Genomic DNA, 13,683 nt, shown 5'->3' on the forward strand with positions numbered 1-13,683 from the left:
GTTGCAGGGCAAATTACGGCTGAAATAATAGTTTTGAAATTCACCTCATCTTATTGTTGGAGAAAAAGTTTAACTCAAGGAGTAAGTTTTGTTTTTATAGGTCCAGTGACTCACAGGTGTATTCACAGCTGGTGAACACCTGGAATCCTGTGATCTTTATATCATGTAATACTGAGATACAGCATTGAATTCCATTGTGTGAAAGAGAAACAATTTAATGAGCAGAAAATGTGACTTAATTAACTGACTATGATGTAATTCTCAACCATGAGCAGCTGTTCACCAACTAGAAAAAAACAAAAAAAAGAGGCTGTTTTCAGCATTCAGGGAACTGCTTACACGGTTTGCTGTTTGTGAGCAGTGCTTTTCCCTGGAGCCACAGCCCTTCCTAATTACAGCTGGAGGAAGGTGTGCATGAATCGGGATGTGAGCTTTTATTTTCTCAGTACTCTTCTGGGAGAGATGGTTCGTACAAAAATGGAGAAGACCTCTGGTCTTGTTCTGAACTGGCCTGTCTTCAAGTTCTTACCACTGGAGTTAAAGTTCCTTCCTCTCTCCCCTCTGGTCAAGGTTTTTGCTTCCCATTTTTAGAATTTAGTCTTCCTGGGCTCTGACTGCAAAAGTTGCTTGAAGAACGGAGTAAAAACTCACACCAAGATATACATGACCACTCCTTTAAAGGGGTGAAAGGCCTTCCATCCTGAATACACCCCAGTTTACCAGGTGCCTTCCTCCTTTCTTCTGTTTGTGTGTCCCTTTCTTTCTCATTAGAAAGTAACAGATACTAAGCATAAAAATCTTTGAACATTCAGAAAGGCCCATAACAAAAGTCACCTTCATTTTTCCATTCATAAATAACCACAGATAACAATGGAGGACCTCGTTTTTACCTTTATCTCCCTATGGATGTTACTGAGGACGGGAGAATTTCGTTGAGAAAATTAGACGAGACGTTAGAATAGTAAGAAAGGCATGACGCATTTCTAGCAATAAGGTGGAGCAGAGGTTACCAACAGTTCTCAGCAACTGTCTGATGTGGATTCAAGTTTGTTGTCACACAGCCTCCTAAGAGAAATGGGCCTTTCAGAGAACGAACAAGCAGTATCAGGAATTTCTAAAGAGCCAGAACAGGAGAACAATTTAAACCTTGGATACCAAAATGAGATATCTGGAACTGTGCTATTTAAGACAGCTCCATTCTTCCTAGGCATATGGCTTTATTGTCATCTAAACACTGATTACAAATATCTAGTTTAGAGAAGAGCTGTCTCTGTTAGAGGCTCGCCAGTCACCGAGACAACCTGAACCCCAGGCTCACAATTGTGTAACACAGACCCCAGTCTCCCTAGCTGACCCCCGCTATCTGTGTGCTCTCCACCCTGGCCATGCACCATGATCCTGCTCAGCACGTCCTGGTTCTCACCATGCAAGAAAAGGCACCCATGTAGAATTGCTTAAAATACATTTTTGATTAAATTTGTAAGTATATTGAAAGTATTATCAACTATTTAAACGTTATCATTGGTTTGCAAGTGAAAGTCGCTCAGTCGTGTCTGACTCTGCCACCCCATGGACTGTAACCTGCCAGGTTCCTGTCTGTGGAATTCTCCAGACAAGGCTATGGGAATGGGTTGCCATGCCCTTTTCCATGGGATCTTCCTAGCATTGGTTTGGGACTGTATTAACAGACATTTTAAAACAGCCAGAGAAGTGGCATATTTTTCTGCATATAACCACCCTGGTTTACAAAACACATCTTTTTATGAATGAGATAACCTGTGTAAAAGTCCCCACACAGTGCCAGCATCTAGTCGGTGCTTGCTCATTTCCTTTTTTCTGTCTGGGAGGTCATTCAACTACCTCGACACTCACCCAGCTTAGTTCCTTTCCCACTCTGCCCCTCTGCCCCTCTGCCCCATGCACATGACTGACTTAGGAGAGAAGAAGGGCTTGACATGTCACTTGTGTAGTGATCTTGGGCAAATTTCCCACCCCTTTTCAGCCTCAATGTCCTCACCTGTAAAAGAGATAAGAAGCCCTATGGGCTAGGCTGTAGTGAGGACTGATGCTGAAGACAGAAGGCAGTAAACAGCAGGAAGCTAATATAATAATAAACTGGGATTCAGGGCTTAAATCTTTTCAAACATTTCCTTTCATTTAGAATGTGATTTCTTGATTGCCTTCGGCAACTTATGAGATGTGGTCATTTAAGAGGCTCAGTAATGATGGAGCTCCATTTGTCGAAGATGACTATCTGCAAACAATTATGTCAGCTAACTCAATGTAATAATTTAATTTTTCTGATAGGCTCTGAATGATGCTTCAGCTGAGTAAATATCTATATAGGAAGATCCCAGGGCCTACTACACCACTGGGCCTTGTGGACCTAGGCTGGGTACTACTGCGGACCTACTATTTGCCACGACATCCTTTAAGGCCGTAAGATTCACCATCTTCCCATTTTTTAATGGGTGTGTATATGTGCTGAGCTTTAAACAAAGATTTTTGCACAGAGGCATACAGACCTTGATAGAGGCCACCTCAGCCCTAAAACTCAACCTTGCCTGTGTGTCTGAGGAATCAGATCCTTTACTTTGAGGACCAGGAAGGCATGAGCACAGCAGAAAGTGCTTACTGCTAAACTAGAGTCAACATTTGAGCTCCTGCTGCATGTCAAACACAGGGTAGATGTTTCTGGATACTTCAATTCACGACACAGTAGGCATAACTGGCATGTTCTAAGGAAGGAAATCGGGGCCCACAGATATCAAGGAGACATGCCCAAGGCCTAACATCTGGCTAACGGTGCGGCTGGGGCTTGAAGCCCACAGTGTTTCTGTACAACTGCCTGTTCCCACGTGTCCTGGAGACCGGTCTGTATCAGCAGAGTGCTCAGCCCTTCCAGGGGTCATCTTGCTGTAACTTACAACAGCCTGGGAGGCAGATCCTACTTTTTCAGTCTTACAAATGAGATTATCTTAGGTCTGGAGACATGAAGTGATTTTTTTCAAAGATGGTTACCTAACAAATGTCACAATCGGTCATCAATCAGAGACCATCAGATGTTGTTTCTCTCGAGTCAGAACCTGTTAGTTAATTTAACAGTGGCCAGACACTGGAGACCTGGGAACCTTGACCAAGGCTCTTCTTCCATACGAAGCAGGCAATTTAAAGGAGGCTGAGGATGAACTGCAGGCGGTGCAGTAGTAAGGAAACCGTCACTGACCTCACGACGCTCCCAGACCACACCTCTGCTGCGTGTGCCCTCACCTGCCCGTGGGGCCAGACCACACCTACTGTGCAGCCCTGGGGCTTCCTGCTCATTTACACGCTGGGGCCCAGGAGACAGGAAGAAAGCATCCCAGCTGCTCTTCTGACCTTACAGATACATCTGAGCTTATCAGCCAGCATGGATACATATGCACGGGGCAAATACGTTACAAATTTCACTGCCTACTTACATAAGAACTGTTACTTAAAAATCTCCAAAAGAAAACAGAAAGAGGCTCAAAATGTGGTTCCAGTACAGCAGTGGTCCTTAGCTGTACTGTTTACGTCTCACTCCCAGGGTTTGATTCAGTCAGGCAGGACCCAAGAATCTGCGCCTCTAACACAGCTTCAGGGCCTGCAGCTGCCGCCAGCTGGGGGCCCACGACCGAGAACTGCTGGGGTCAGGCTCCACGTAAGACACGGCTGCCCCCATCCTCATCCTAGGGACTCACCATTTCTCTCAGCGGGGTTCCTAGTGATGACACTTCCTGGGGACATGGGTAGTACGAATGCTAAGAACAAAGGTAAATTATAATAAAGCAACGTGATGGCCGGTAACTATCTTTACTCTGTATAATAAGGGAATGTGCTTCACGAGAAGACAAGAAGAGTACAGAATGCCTTTGGGTATGTTTCCCAAATTGCCTTGCAAATAAACATGCTGTTTTCATATTCAGAGCATATTAACACTAACTCAGTCTCCCTGAAAACCTAAGCAGTCACTGAGCAAGAATAGGAAGGGGTAGGTCCCAAAAAACAAGAGTGGCTGAAGAGACTGTCTTTACCTGTGCAACTCACTACAGCCTAAAGAGAAGACCAAGATCATTTTTTATTCTCTGTACCTGAAATGTGTTCTATCATTTAACCTAGTAACAGATAAAAAAAAAAAACTGAAAAGGTGAATGTGTTTTTAAATATTGCTCCTCTATGTATGGGCTTTCCAGGTGGTAATGCAGAAGTGGGTTTGATCCCTGGGTTGGGGAGATCCTCTGGAGGAGGGAACGGCAACCCATTCCAGTATTCTTGCCTGGAAAATCCCATGAGCAGAGGAGCCCAGCAGGCTACAGTCCATGGGACAGCAAAGAGTCAGACACAACTGAGCACACACCTCTACATATAAACATTTAATTTTAATTGCTACCGCATTCGGATATGTTTAAAGACAGTGAAGGCAGAAATGCCCGATTAGGCTCCTGTATTTATCATCCTTGAAGGCAGAGCAAAGCCACGTTCCTGGTAAATGCTTTCATCTGGCCAAGGGTTAACCTCGCCAAAGCCTGTGTCCACCAGTTGCAAGCAGGCAGCACACTCTGGACAGTTAAGCTGTATTATATTTCAGGGAATTGGGGTCATTACCTGTGGAATGCTTTCGCTAAGGGAATTTAAGGATTAATGGCTTCCTTACAGGGGCAAAAACAGTGGCTGCAGCAAAACTGCAACATTAAGAAGTTCTTGCTGGTTCAGCTAAATAAGCAAAAAATGAGTTTCAGAAAGGCTCTGACCATGAACAGCTGTTCAATACAAACCTTAAACGCCAGTGTGAACAGAGAGAGGGTGTCCAGCGCCGTCAGGCACACCTCAGTAGCAATATTGGCTTCAAGTAGCGACTGGTGGAGAACATCAGCGTCCGAGTGGCCGTAGCCTGCATGGATCATAACACAAGGTCACTGTCGGCGGCTGCAGAGCACAGGCTGGCAGACGGTATAGTCACAGTCAACTTTTGATTATTTCCAGAAGGCTTCCTTCAGGGCCTTATCTCCCTGTTGGCCTTTTTTTTTTTTTTTTTGGTGGGTGGGGAAAAGGGGGTACTAATAATGTTTCCATTCCATTATGACTCTTTTCCACTCTGACAGGGAGTAACAGCAACGCACAGGCATTGTGCACTTGCTACGTGCCAGCCACAATTCTGTGAACTTCACGCGGATCACCTCATTAATCCCTCGGCAGCCCTGTGACGTGTGTACACTTATTAAACCCTTTCTAAAGGTAAGGAAATGGAAGCACAGAAGGGCTAAAACTTGTCTTAAGTCACACAGCTGATAAACAGGGGAGCCAGGACTGGTACTTGGGACTGGAGTTCACTCAATTGAGCCACTTGTCTGAGTTGTTAGGATGGGGGTGGGGAGGTGGGGGAATGAAGGAGGCTGAGGTCTCTGAAGCTTCCATACAGACAGAGGCAGCAGCTTAATTAGGGAAGGAAAATGAGCTGAGGGTCAGGTTGCTGGTCAATGAATCCAGCTCGGCCCCTTACTAGCTGTGTGACCTTGGGCAAGTTATGTGACCCCTTTCTACCTCAGTTTCCTCATCTTTAGAATGGGGATAATAACAGTACCTGCCCTCAAAGGGTTGTGGTGGCCATTAAATTAGTTAATGGTTGTTAAGCTCATGGAATAGTGCCTGGCACATAGTGAATGCTACGGATGTCTCAAGTCAATAACATAAAGATTTTGTTTTATCAGCTAGAATCATGAATGATAACCAAGAGTTGACTGTACTGCTAAAAGTATTCTACTTGCTTTAATAAAAAGCACGAAAGCCACTATGACTGAAAGAAATGTTTAAGAAAAGGAAGAGACTTGAAGAATCATAATTTAAATACAAATTGATACCTTCTGTATGTGGCTGTAAAATCCATTTAGTACTGATATAAATGTAGTTTAACATATAACTTGAGATATTAAACTATGAAATGGTAATGCATTAGCAGAAATATATATAGGGATGCAAAGATGTTATGGTATTGATCTAGATTACAAAGAAAGATGGCAATATAATAAAACATCATGTAATGTCTTTCTCCAAGGAGCAAAACCAATCAACATTTACTATGTAGGTAATTTTCTTAATACTCCAGAGAGGAGGACATTTTGTACACAGATCAGGAAAATGAAGTACAGAAAGCCTAGAGAGTTTTCTGGAGGCCAGTAATGGGGAAAAAAACCCAGAAACTACACTCCAAGTTCCTTATCCAGGTCACTGTATCATAATCTCCATTATAAAGATAAAATAAAGTAACTAGCATGATGCTTTTCTGACTTTAATAAATGTCAGAGAGTCTTGAAAGGCTACAAAAACTTCTAAGTTGCTTTTTAAAGTATGACTTAATAAAAACTATTCTCTGTTTTCATCCCACTTTGTTTTGCTTTGAAAATGGTGCTGTTGTGTATCCTGCCTCGTTTTCACACTGCGACAGTCATCGTGTCCTTACCGAAGGTACAGAATACATCTGGCAATAGTACGATGCTACTAGCTCTGTTTCTTTTTATTTCTGCTTTTTGGAGGCCAGAAATCCAGCAGAAAGACGGACATTTTTGGAACTAATATTCATTGAACCGCCTTTGTAAGCCAAGGCATTTCCTCATTTGGCAAGGTTTGTTTGGTGAGATACAGAGCCAACAAAAAGAGGAAAACAAACTGGTGATTACTGTTACAGTGATCACAAACCAGGGCGAGAGAGGATGAAAAAACCAAATACAACACCTTTTATCAGACCAACCAAAAATTATCACACAGGTGATATTTTGAGGGCTGCCATTTACCCAGATGAAGCTTTAGGATCTGAGTTAACCTGTAACAAGGCAGTTGCTTTGGTGATGAACTGTAATCTCTGCACAGAACTATCCTTTTCTCTTTCTAGATAAACTGTTAGATAAGTGTATCTGAGTTTGATCATTGCAGGTGAGATGGTCTACACACTGAACTCCAACAGAGTTTACTTTAATCTAGCTGAATGTCTAGAATGATTTAGGAATTGCAATTTGTGACTGATTTTTTTTAAAAACATACATTATCAATGGGCTATGCTAATTAATGACAAAATTTCTCTAAGCTACTATAATACACCACCCATAAGCCATTACACTAGCTATCTAATCTCTTTCAGAATAAGAGTCAAATTTATATAAAATCTGCCTGCCTGTGTCCGAATCATATCAAAGAAGCAGTTCTATTAGCCACAATTGGTTATAATTTGTTGTTGTTGTTGAGTGGCGCAGTCATGTCCGACTCTTTGCAACCCCATGGACTGCAGCATGCCAGGCTTCCTTGTCCTTCACCAAACTTCTGGAGTTTGCTCAAACTCATGTCCATTGAGTCAGTGATGCCTTTTGCTTCTCTTTAAACCGTTTCGTCTCAAAAGTCAGTAGGATTCCTGAGCTAGTGTTACTGAATCATTCCTGAAAATAAGTAGCAGCACAGGACACTGAGAGAGTGATACAGATTGACTGGACAATCCGCCAACAGACACCACCATGGGGACAACCTGTCTTAAGATCTGGAACAGAGCAGCATATGAGGGAAGACTCTAACAGGTGGTCACCGTGTTACTGGATAACACAGGAAAATCAAACTGAGCTGGCAAACCCAAGAAGGGGTCTTAAGAGACAATGGTCATTTCTCAAAGCATCGGTCAGGAACTTTTTAAAGCTGACGAAGACTCTGACCGAGGCCAGTAAGGAGTGCTGTTAACCCTACTGACTTCCACTAGGGGGCAGTGGTGCCTCGGGGTGCAGGCACTGAGCGTGGTCCCCGAGGAAGGTCAGGGTGGAGAGGACTTCCCTGATGTACCATCATCTCTGGCCGGCACATCAGGGCTCACTTTAGAGACCTGAGGACCCACTGCTCACATGTACACAGTTTCCAGTCCATTGTCACTCAGATACTGGATTTATTCTAAAATCCCACTCAAAGGCTAAGGATGAGACCTTTTCCTCTCTAATGTCAGTTGCTGTGTTTAAACTAACTCTACTCCGTTTTATGCAGTTCTGTTTCCTGAAAAGCCCGGTGTAGTAATGCTGACCATGCCTATAACTATCCCTGGGGCCCCCGGCCCCAGCGCACATCAGAGGTGATGTGGTGGGAAGGGCGGAAGCTGATCCTTGGCCACTTGCCTTTTCCAAGTGTCATCTGGGCACATCTAACTCTCTGCAGGGGCTTGCCAGCTGGCTCAGCGGTAAAGAATCCGCCTGCCGATGCAGGAGACGTGGGTTCGGTCCCAGGGTCGGGGAGAATCCCTGGAGGAGGAAATGGCGTTCCACTCCAGTATTCTTGCCTGGAGAACGCCATGGACAGAGGAGCCTGGTGGGCTACAGTCCATGGGGTCATAAAAGAGTCGGGCACAACTTAGCGACTAAATAACAATCTTCTGCAACTTAGTCCAGTGATCTTAAACCATCTCTTATACTGAATTATATGAAATACAGGTTTTCTTCAAGGGTTTTTACCTCTTGATTGGCTTTTCTCCCATTAATCAGTGGGAAATATAGATTTTCATTCAAATGAATTTAACATATTCCTAGAATAATATATAACATTAAATACAGAGTGTTATTTTATTTTGTGAATGTATCACTTATTTGCAAATGTGCTTCACTCAGCTTTCCCCTCATCACTTGGTTTATAGAAAATATTCTCCGGGCACCTATCACTCTCAATTTGTCCTCTGGCATAAGTCTTTTCTACCGATACACAATGAATACATGTTACAGTAAACAGATCAATACCTTAATGTTGTAAACATTTTCTTTTTATAAACCTGGGCAATGAGCCATGCAACAAACTCCAATGCTTTGAGTTTTTTTTTTAAATAGCTAAGCCCATTGGTCACAGTGAAATTGTTACTTTCATTAATTGCTGTAAAAATCCAACAGTAAGTGCCTGTTAGGGTTAAACCTGCAGTAAGTATGGGGTCTCTTCCCTTGTCTTACTGTTAACTGGTGATGGGGACGGACGGGGCAGCCTGGACTGCTTTGACTTAAGTTCTTTGCACTCCTCTGCTGCCCCCTGCTGGTAATGCTGAGGTCTAACAAAGCCTTTCCCACTTGAACTAGAGAAAAGAGGAAATGAAAAAATGCCGGTGTCTAAGGGATTCTCAGAGTCGGACACGACTGAGAACTGAACTGAACTGAACTGATCCGAAGGCATTCTTTCTATTTTCATTCTTTTCTAAAATAAATCCATTTTAGATTCTGGCATTCCAGCCAAGTCTCTCACATACTGGATATCTGTCATATTGGTTGGCCCAACAGAAGGTACTGTATTCACTGTTAAATAGGAATTTTCTTAAAGACACATATATGGCTACAAATTTCTCATAAAATGCCTAGGTTCCAGATGTAAAAAATCATCTATGTATATAAACATATACATGCTCACACACATACACATGTATACATACAGTATACATTTCCTTCTCTCTGGCTTTTGGCTGAGTTGATGACATGGAGCTCGAAGAGCTAACAGAGGTAGGGGCCAAAGCCCCCCAAATACAAAATGAGAATTGGAGACATAAGGGAAGACAGTTCCAGGGGAAGATGCGTGGACTACGAGACATTGGAAGCTATCTGGGGTGAGCAGGAATTGCAGGCACACTTTAGAAGGCTAAAATAATCAGCTATGCGTTGTTGATTGGAAAGGCCAAAGGAGAAGCTTTGACTGAGGATGGTGCTGCTGAAAACTGACTAAAGAAAAACATTCAGGATGAAAAGAGGAGAGGAGCGGGTAGGATGGGGTTCTCTGTGGGCAGCAGGAAGAGAGGATGGAAATCAACAACGCTAACAATATGGTCTTTGGCAGCAGAACACAGGCAGCTGTCTGTCTCTCCAATTCAAGCCACCACCACAAAGCCCATTTGCAGTGGGAGGAACCACTGCCCATCTTAGCGGATTAAGGTTATTTATTCATGGGCTTATCATTCCGTTTATTTTTGTCTGTTTTCTATGTTTCCTAAACAATTACCTTGGCAGGCGGGGCCTTGGTCTGCTTATGATTTTTTTTTTTAATGCTTTAAAGTGTAAGCATTTATCCTTGTGTTAAAATTTTTCTGGACAAAAGGCAATGTAGCAGGTCCTTCAGAAGAATGGAAATTTGATTTGTGTGCTAAATAGGAAATGAAAACTAAAAATAGTGAAACTTCTTGTTCTGTTTGTTTGAACCCCATGTCTGCAGAGCTGAAAAAGCCCTAACAGAGGTGGATAAATCAAATTCTTACATGTGTTGCACAAGGTACAGCTAAGTATAGAACTGAGAACTAGCATTTGAAGGCTACCGGCTCAGTGTATGGCAGACTGACATATATTGATTTAAATTAAGCCTAGAAGTTTATAGAGAGACTGTACCCACTACATTTAACTTTGCTGGGGGTGGAAGAGTGGGTGGAAGATGCTGTATTTTGATTTCTCAGCCTGAACTATTCTCAATTTAAGGTGTTGGGAATATATTGTCTTGACTCTCAGCCTGTACAAAGAAAGAGGTATGGACCTCACAGTTCATGGGATGAATTTCTATGATTAGAAACAATGAGAAGATATTAATGACTATGTATTAAAGATGTTGCTTGGAATGAGTATAAATAGTTGTCTACATGGCACAATAACTAGCTAACTCATGCATGGAGCGAGGATGGGACGATTCAGAGACCACACCAGACAGAAATGATCACGTTAAAGTGCTGCAAGGTTTCCTGCTTGAAGAAACCCTTAAGAAGATTAAATTTACACTTAGGTTTCTGGAAACAGCACAGGCGCCCTCTGGCAATTGATAAGAGTGAATTAAAGATAATGCTCCTATGTTGTGGCAAAGTCTCTACTGTGAAGTTAGGAAGCCCCAAAGTTAGGAAGGCGAGATGAATGCGAGGTCTCGGTTTGCAAGTGAAGCAGCCTCGTAAGCAGACTTCGACCTGATTAAATCTTACCATTGTCTACAGAAATCCCAAGCACACTTGATATCTTTCTCACACTGAAAACACAGAAAAAGTCACTTTGTTATTGGCTTTTCCACACCCTCACACATTGATTCACGGGCTTTATGGCTTCGCAGCAGTTTAAAGATTAACATATGTTCAGGGCTGGAATGTCAGAATGGGGACGCTGGGTCAACTACACGCATGGCCTCAGGAGGGCGAAAGGAACCTGCCCCAGAGGTTTCTCAGGAGTCACGGAGGGGTGGGGGGCAGCAAATGACGATAAGGTGGCTCCTGGCAATGGATTAAAATACTGAACTAGAAATATCAGAGGATGTCCCGCTATCGTCATCAATTAGGCCGGATTTTGTTTTAAAGCACCAAGTGGAGCCCGTGGGGTAGAGGGGCTGAGCGTTCGGGCCAGTTGACCGCGTCCCACATTGTGTCATTCTCCTCTGAGGAAGGGGACTGTGCGGCGAGCTCCTGGTCCTATGGCTCTGAGCTGGAAGAGAAGGCGAGTTGGTGACGCGGTGTGCGGCGCGGTGGCCGGTGGGGGGGCGGTCCCCTCAGGGCTGTCACGTGGGATGGCTGGCTGTTACGATGGTGTGTCATGGGACTTACTGTGGTTAAAAGTGAGAGAGTTATCCAGGCTGCCCAACGGCTGCAATCTCGCATGCATCATCCCTGTTCTGTTACGGGAAACAGGCAATGTCTGAGACTTTCGATCATGAACTATGGGTCCCAGCCCCTCCTGGTTCCTGCAACACGAGTGAAATGGGATAGGAGCCAAAGTTAGACTTGTTACACTGCGGCGAGACGGGGAGGGGCGTTAGTGAGGCCGGGACACAGCACGGAGGCGACGGGCCACGCACAGACCAAGCGCAGCGGAGCCCGCCTGGGGCTCGGGAGCCAGAAACACACAGGCGGCGGGGGCAGCGCTCGCAGAGTTCACAGCAAAGCACCTGAAGACGAAGGAGCGAGAACCAGGCCAAAGCAGAGGCCTTTCCAGTGTCGGAAAGCCCTTCAGAGATGCTCCTTTTTAAACAGGTGAGCATCAGTCCAGTGTGGTGCCAAAGACCAGCATCTGGACAACGGCCAAAATAGCACGTGCCTTTTCAGATCATACATGTTACTGAAGAGCGGAAACAATTTTACTTTTTTAGTCAAAACAAAAGCATTGGAAGAAAACAGAGGACAGACATGCAGCAGGACGGACTCTGTGAGGCGGTGTAACACCTCTGATTCTTACCCAGGCAGGGAGGAGAAGGGCCACACCCTTTGTTAGACTTGTCAGCAGCCAAGTGAAGAAAACAGAAAAGTGATCTGGGTTAGCGGTCAAAAGGCTGACTCCCTACTGTGCACCATCACCAGAGCAGACGAGACCTGAGCCCAGCGCCGGAGTGACGCCTGTCCCCCGTCCCGCGGCCAACCGGCTCCCTCACTGTGTTACTGTGTGGAGTGGAGCAGGGCATGCATGGAGTCTCACGGGGCAGCATGCTGCTGGGTGACTTCAAAGGGACACAATGAGAAGGTACAGTGTTCCCAGGATGGGAGCCCCACAGAGGCCAAACACGGACGACTTGGGATCCTGTCCACATGCAGCAGAGACCACGGCCCGGTCTCCTATAAACCAGCACGCGGCTCTGCACCGGACGAAGCAACACCGGCCTCCTCCCCCGCCTCCCTATGCTCATTTACTTCTAAGACAGTCCCAGGAAGCATTCTTTTACACGCAAATATATACAGGGTGCTTAGGAAGTCAGAAGGTTTTTTCTTATTAAAAAAAAAAAAAAAGTTAAATTTATAGCCATTGAAAAAAAATCAGTTAATTGTTTCACAAAACCCAATTCCACAACAGTTTGTTGGGGCCGAAATCTTTGGCTTCTCACGTTCACCACATTTAGCTCTGAGGCATTTTATTCTATTTGCACAACATATTCCAAATGCCATCTTGTGACGTGGGTGACAGTTACTAAAAGAGGGTGAGAAGCTCCCCCAGCACAGTGTTTTTCTGCTACAAATATACTGTTTAACCATCTTCATGGGACAAAGTCAAAAGGAATGAAATTATCACATAAAGAGGTTACTGCATAAGGACACACTGTATATACTTGCATTTAGGACTCAAAAAACTCAAATGCAAAAATTACTGTTACGATAAAAAAAAAAATAAAGAGTTGAGATTAGCGGACGTTAAGTGCCACCATGTTTCATTTAAAAATAGTATTAATGGGAGGAAAGCATAATATAGTCTCTCTCAATCTGTTTTTTAAAAGAAAACATACTTTTACTTAACATTAACACAATTCTGAAAATTTCTCAGATATCTCAAGAAAAGAACAATGTTACCATAAAAGCAAAATCTTGACATTCAGAAAGTCTATTAAAAATCTCTTTCCTATTTCATTGCTGTAAAACAGAATTACAGATAAGCGAAAAACCTCAATGACAACTAAACTTTTAAAGTTTTTCTTAAAACATAAATGTTTATTTATCATTACATTTTAAAAACAGTAACAATAGAGAAATAAGACACTTGGACCAAGACTCCACAAATACATTATCACAGGATACACAACACGGAAGAAAACACACACAGGCACGCTGGATAGCGACAGGGCAGGAGGAGGGAAGAGACGCCCTCTGAGGAAATAGTGATACTGCCAGAGCAGGGGCTGCTCAGCTGCCTGCCAGCAAGGAGTGTCCAGCTCCCCTCCGACTCAGTGCGGAACCAA

The 13,683-nt window shown here is 43.9% G+C and overlaps 1 protein-coding gene across 22 annotated transcripts in view; it reads right to left on the reverse strand.

The window, feature by feature from the left end:
* DOCK9 (dedicator of cytokinesis 9) overlaps positions 1-13,683 on the reverse strand; it is a 282,181-nt gene that overhangs the window by 38,125 nt on the left and 230,373 nt on the right. For 11 of the 22 annotated variants that reach the window (XM_040267373.1, XM_040267374.1, XM_040267379.1 and 8 more), the window contains 2 exons: positions 11,570-11,706; positions 4,797-4,912 (listed from right to left, as the gene is read on the reverse strand). In XM_040267373.1, coding sequence (XP_040123307.1) covers positions 4,797-4,912; positions 11,570-11,706 — 253 coding nt within the window. Of the gene's footprint in view, positions 1-4,796; positions 4,913-10,960; positions 11,005-11,569; positions 11,707-13,683 lie in introns of all 22 variants that reach the window. The other 11 variants (XM_040267395.1, XM_040267389.1, XM_040267382.1 and 8 more) reach the window with 2 other exon arrangements.

This window comes from Oryx dammah, unplaced genomic scaffold, assembly GCF_014754425.2.
Source record: "Oryx dammah isolate SB20612 unplaced genomic scaffold, SCBI_Odam_1.1 HiC_scaffold_24, whole genome shotgun sequence".
NCBI classification, from domain to species: Eukaryota; Metazoa; Chordata; class Mammalia; order Artiodactyla; family Bovidae; genus Oryx; species Oryx dammah.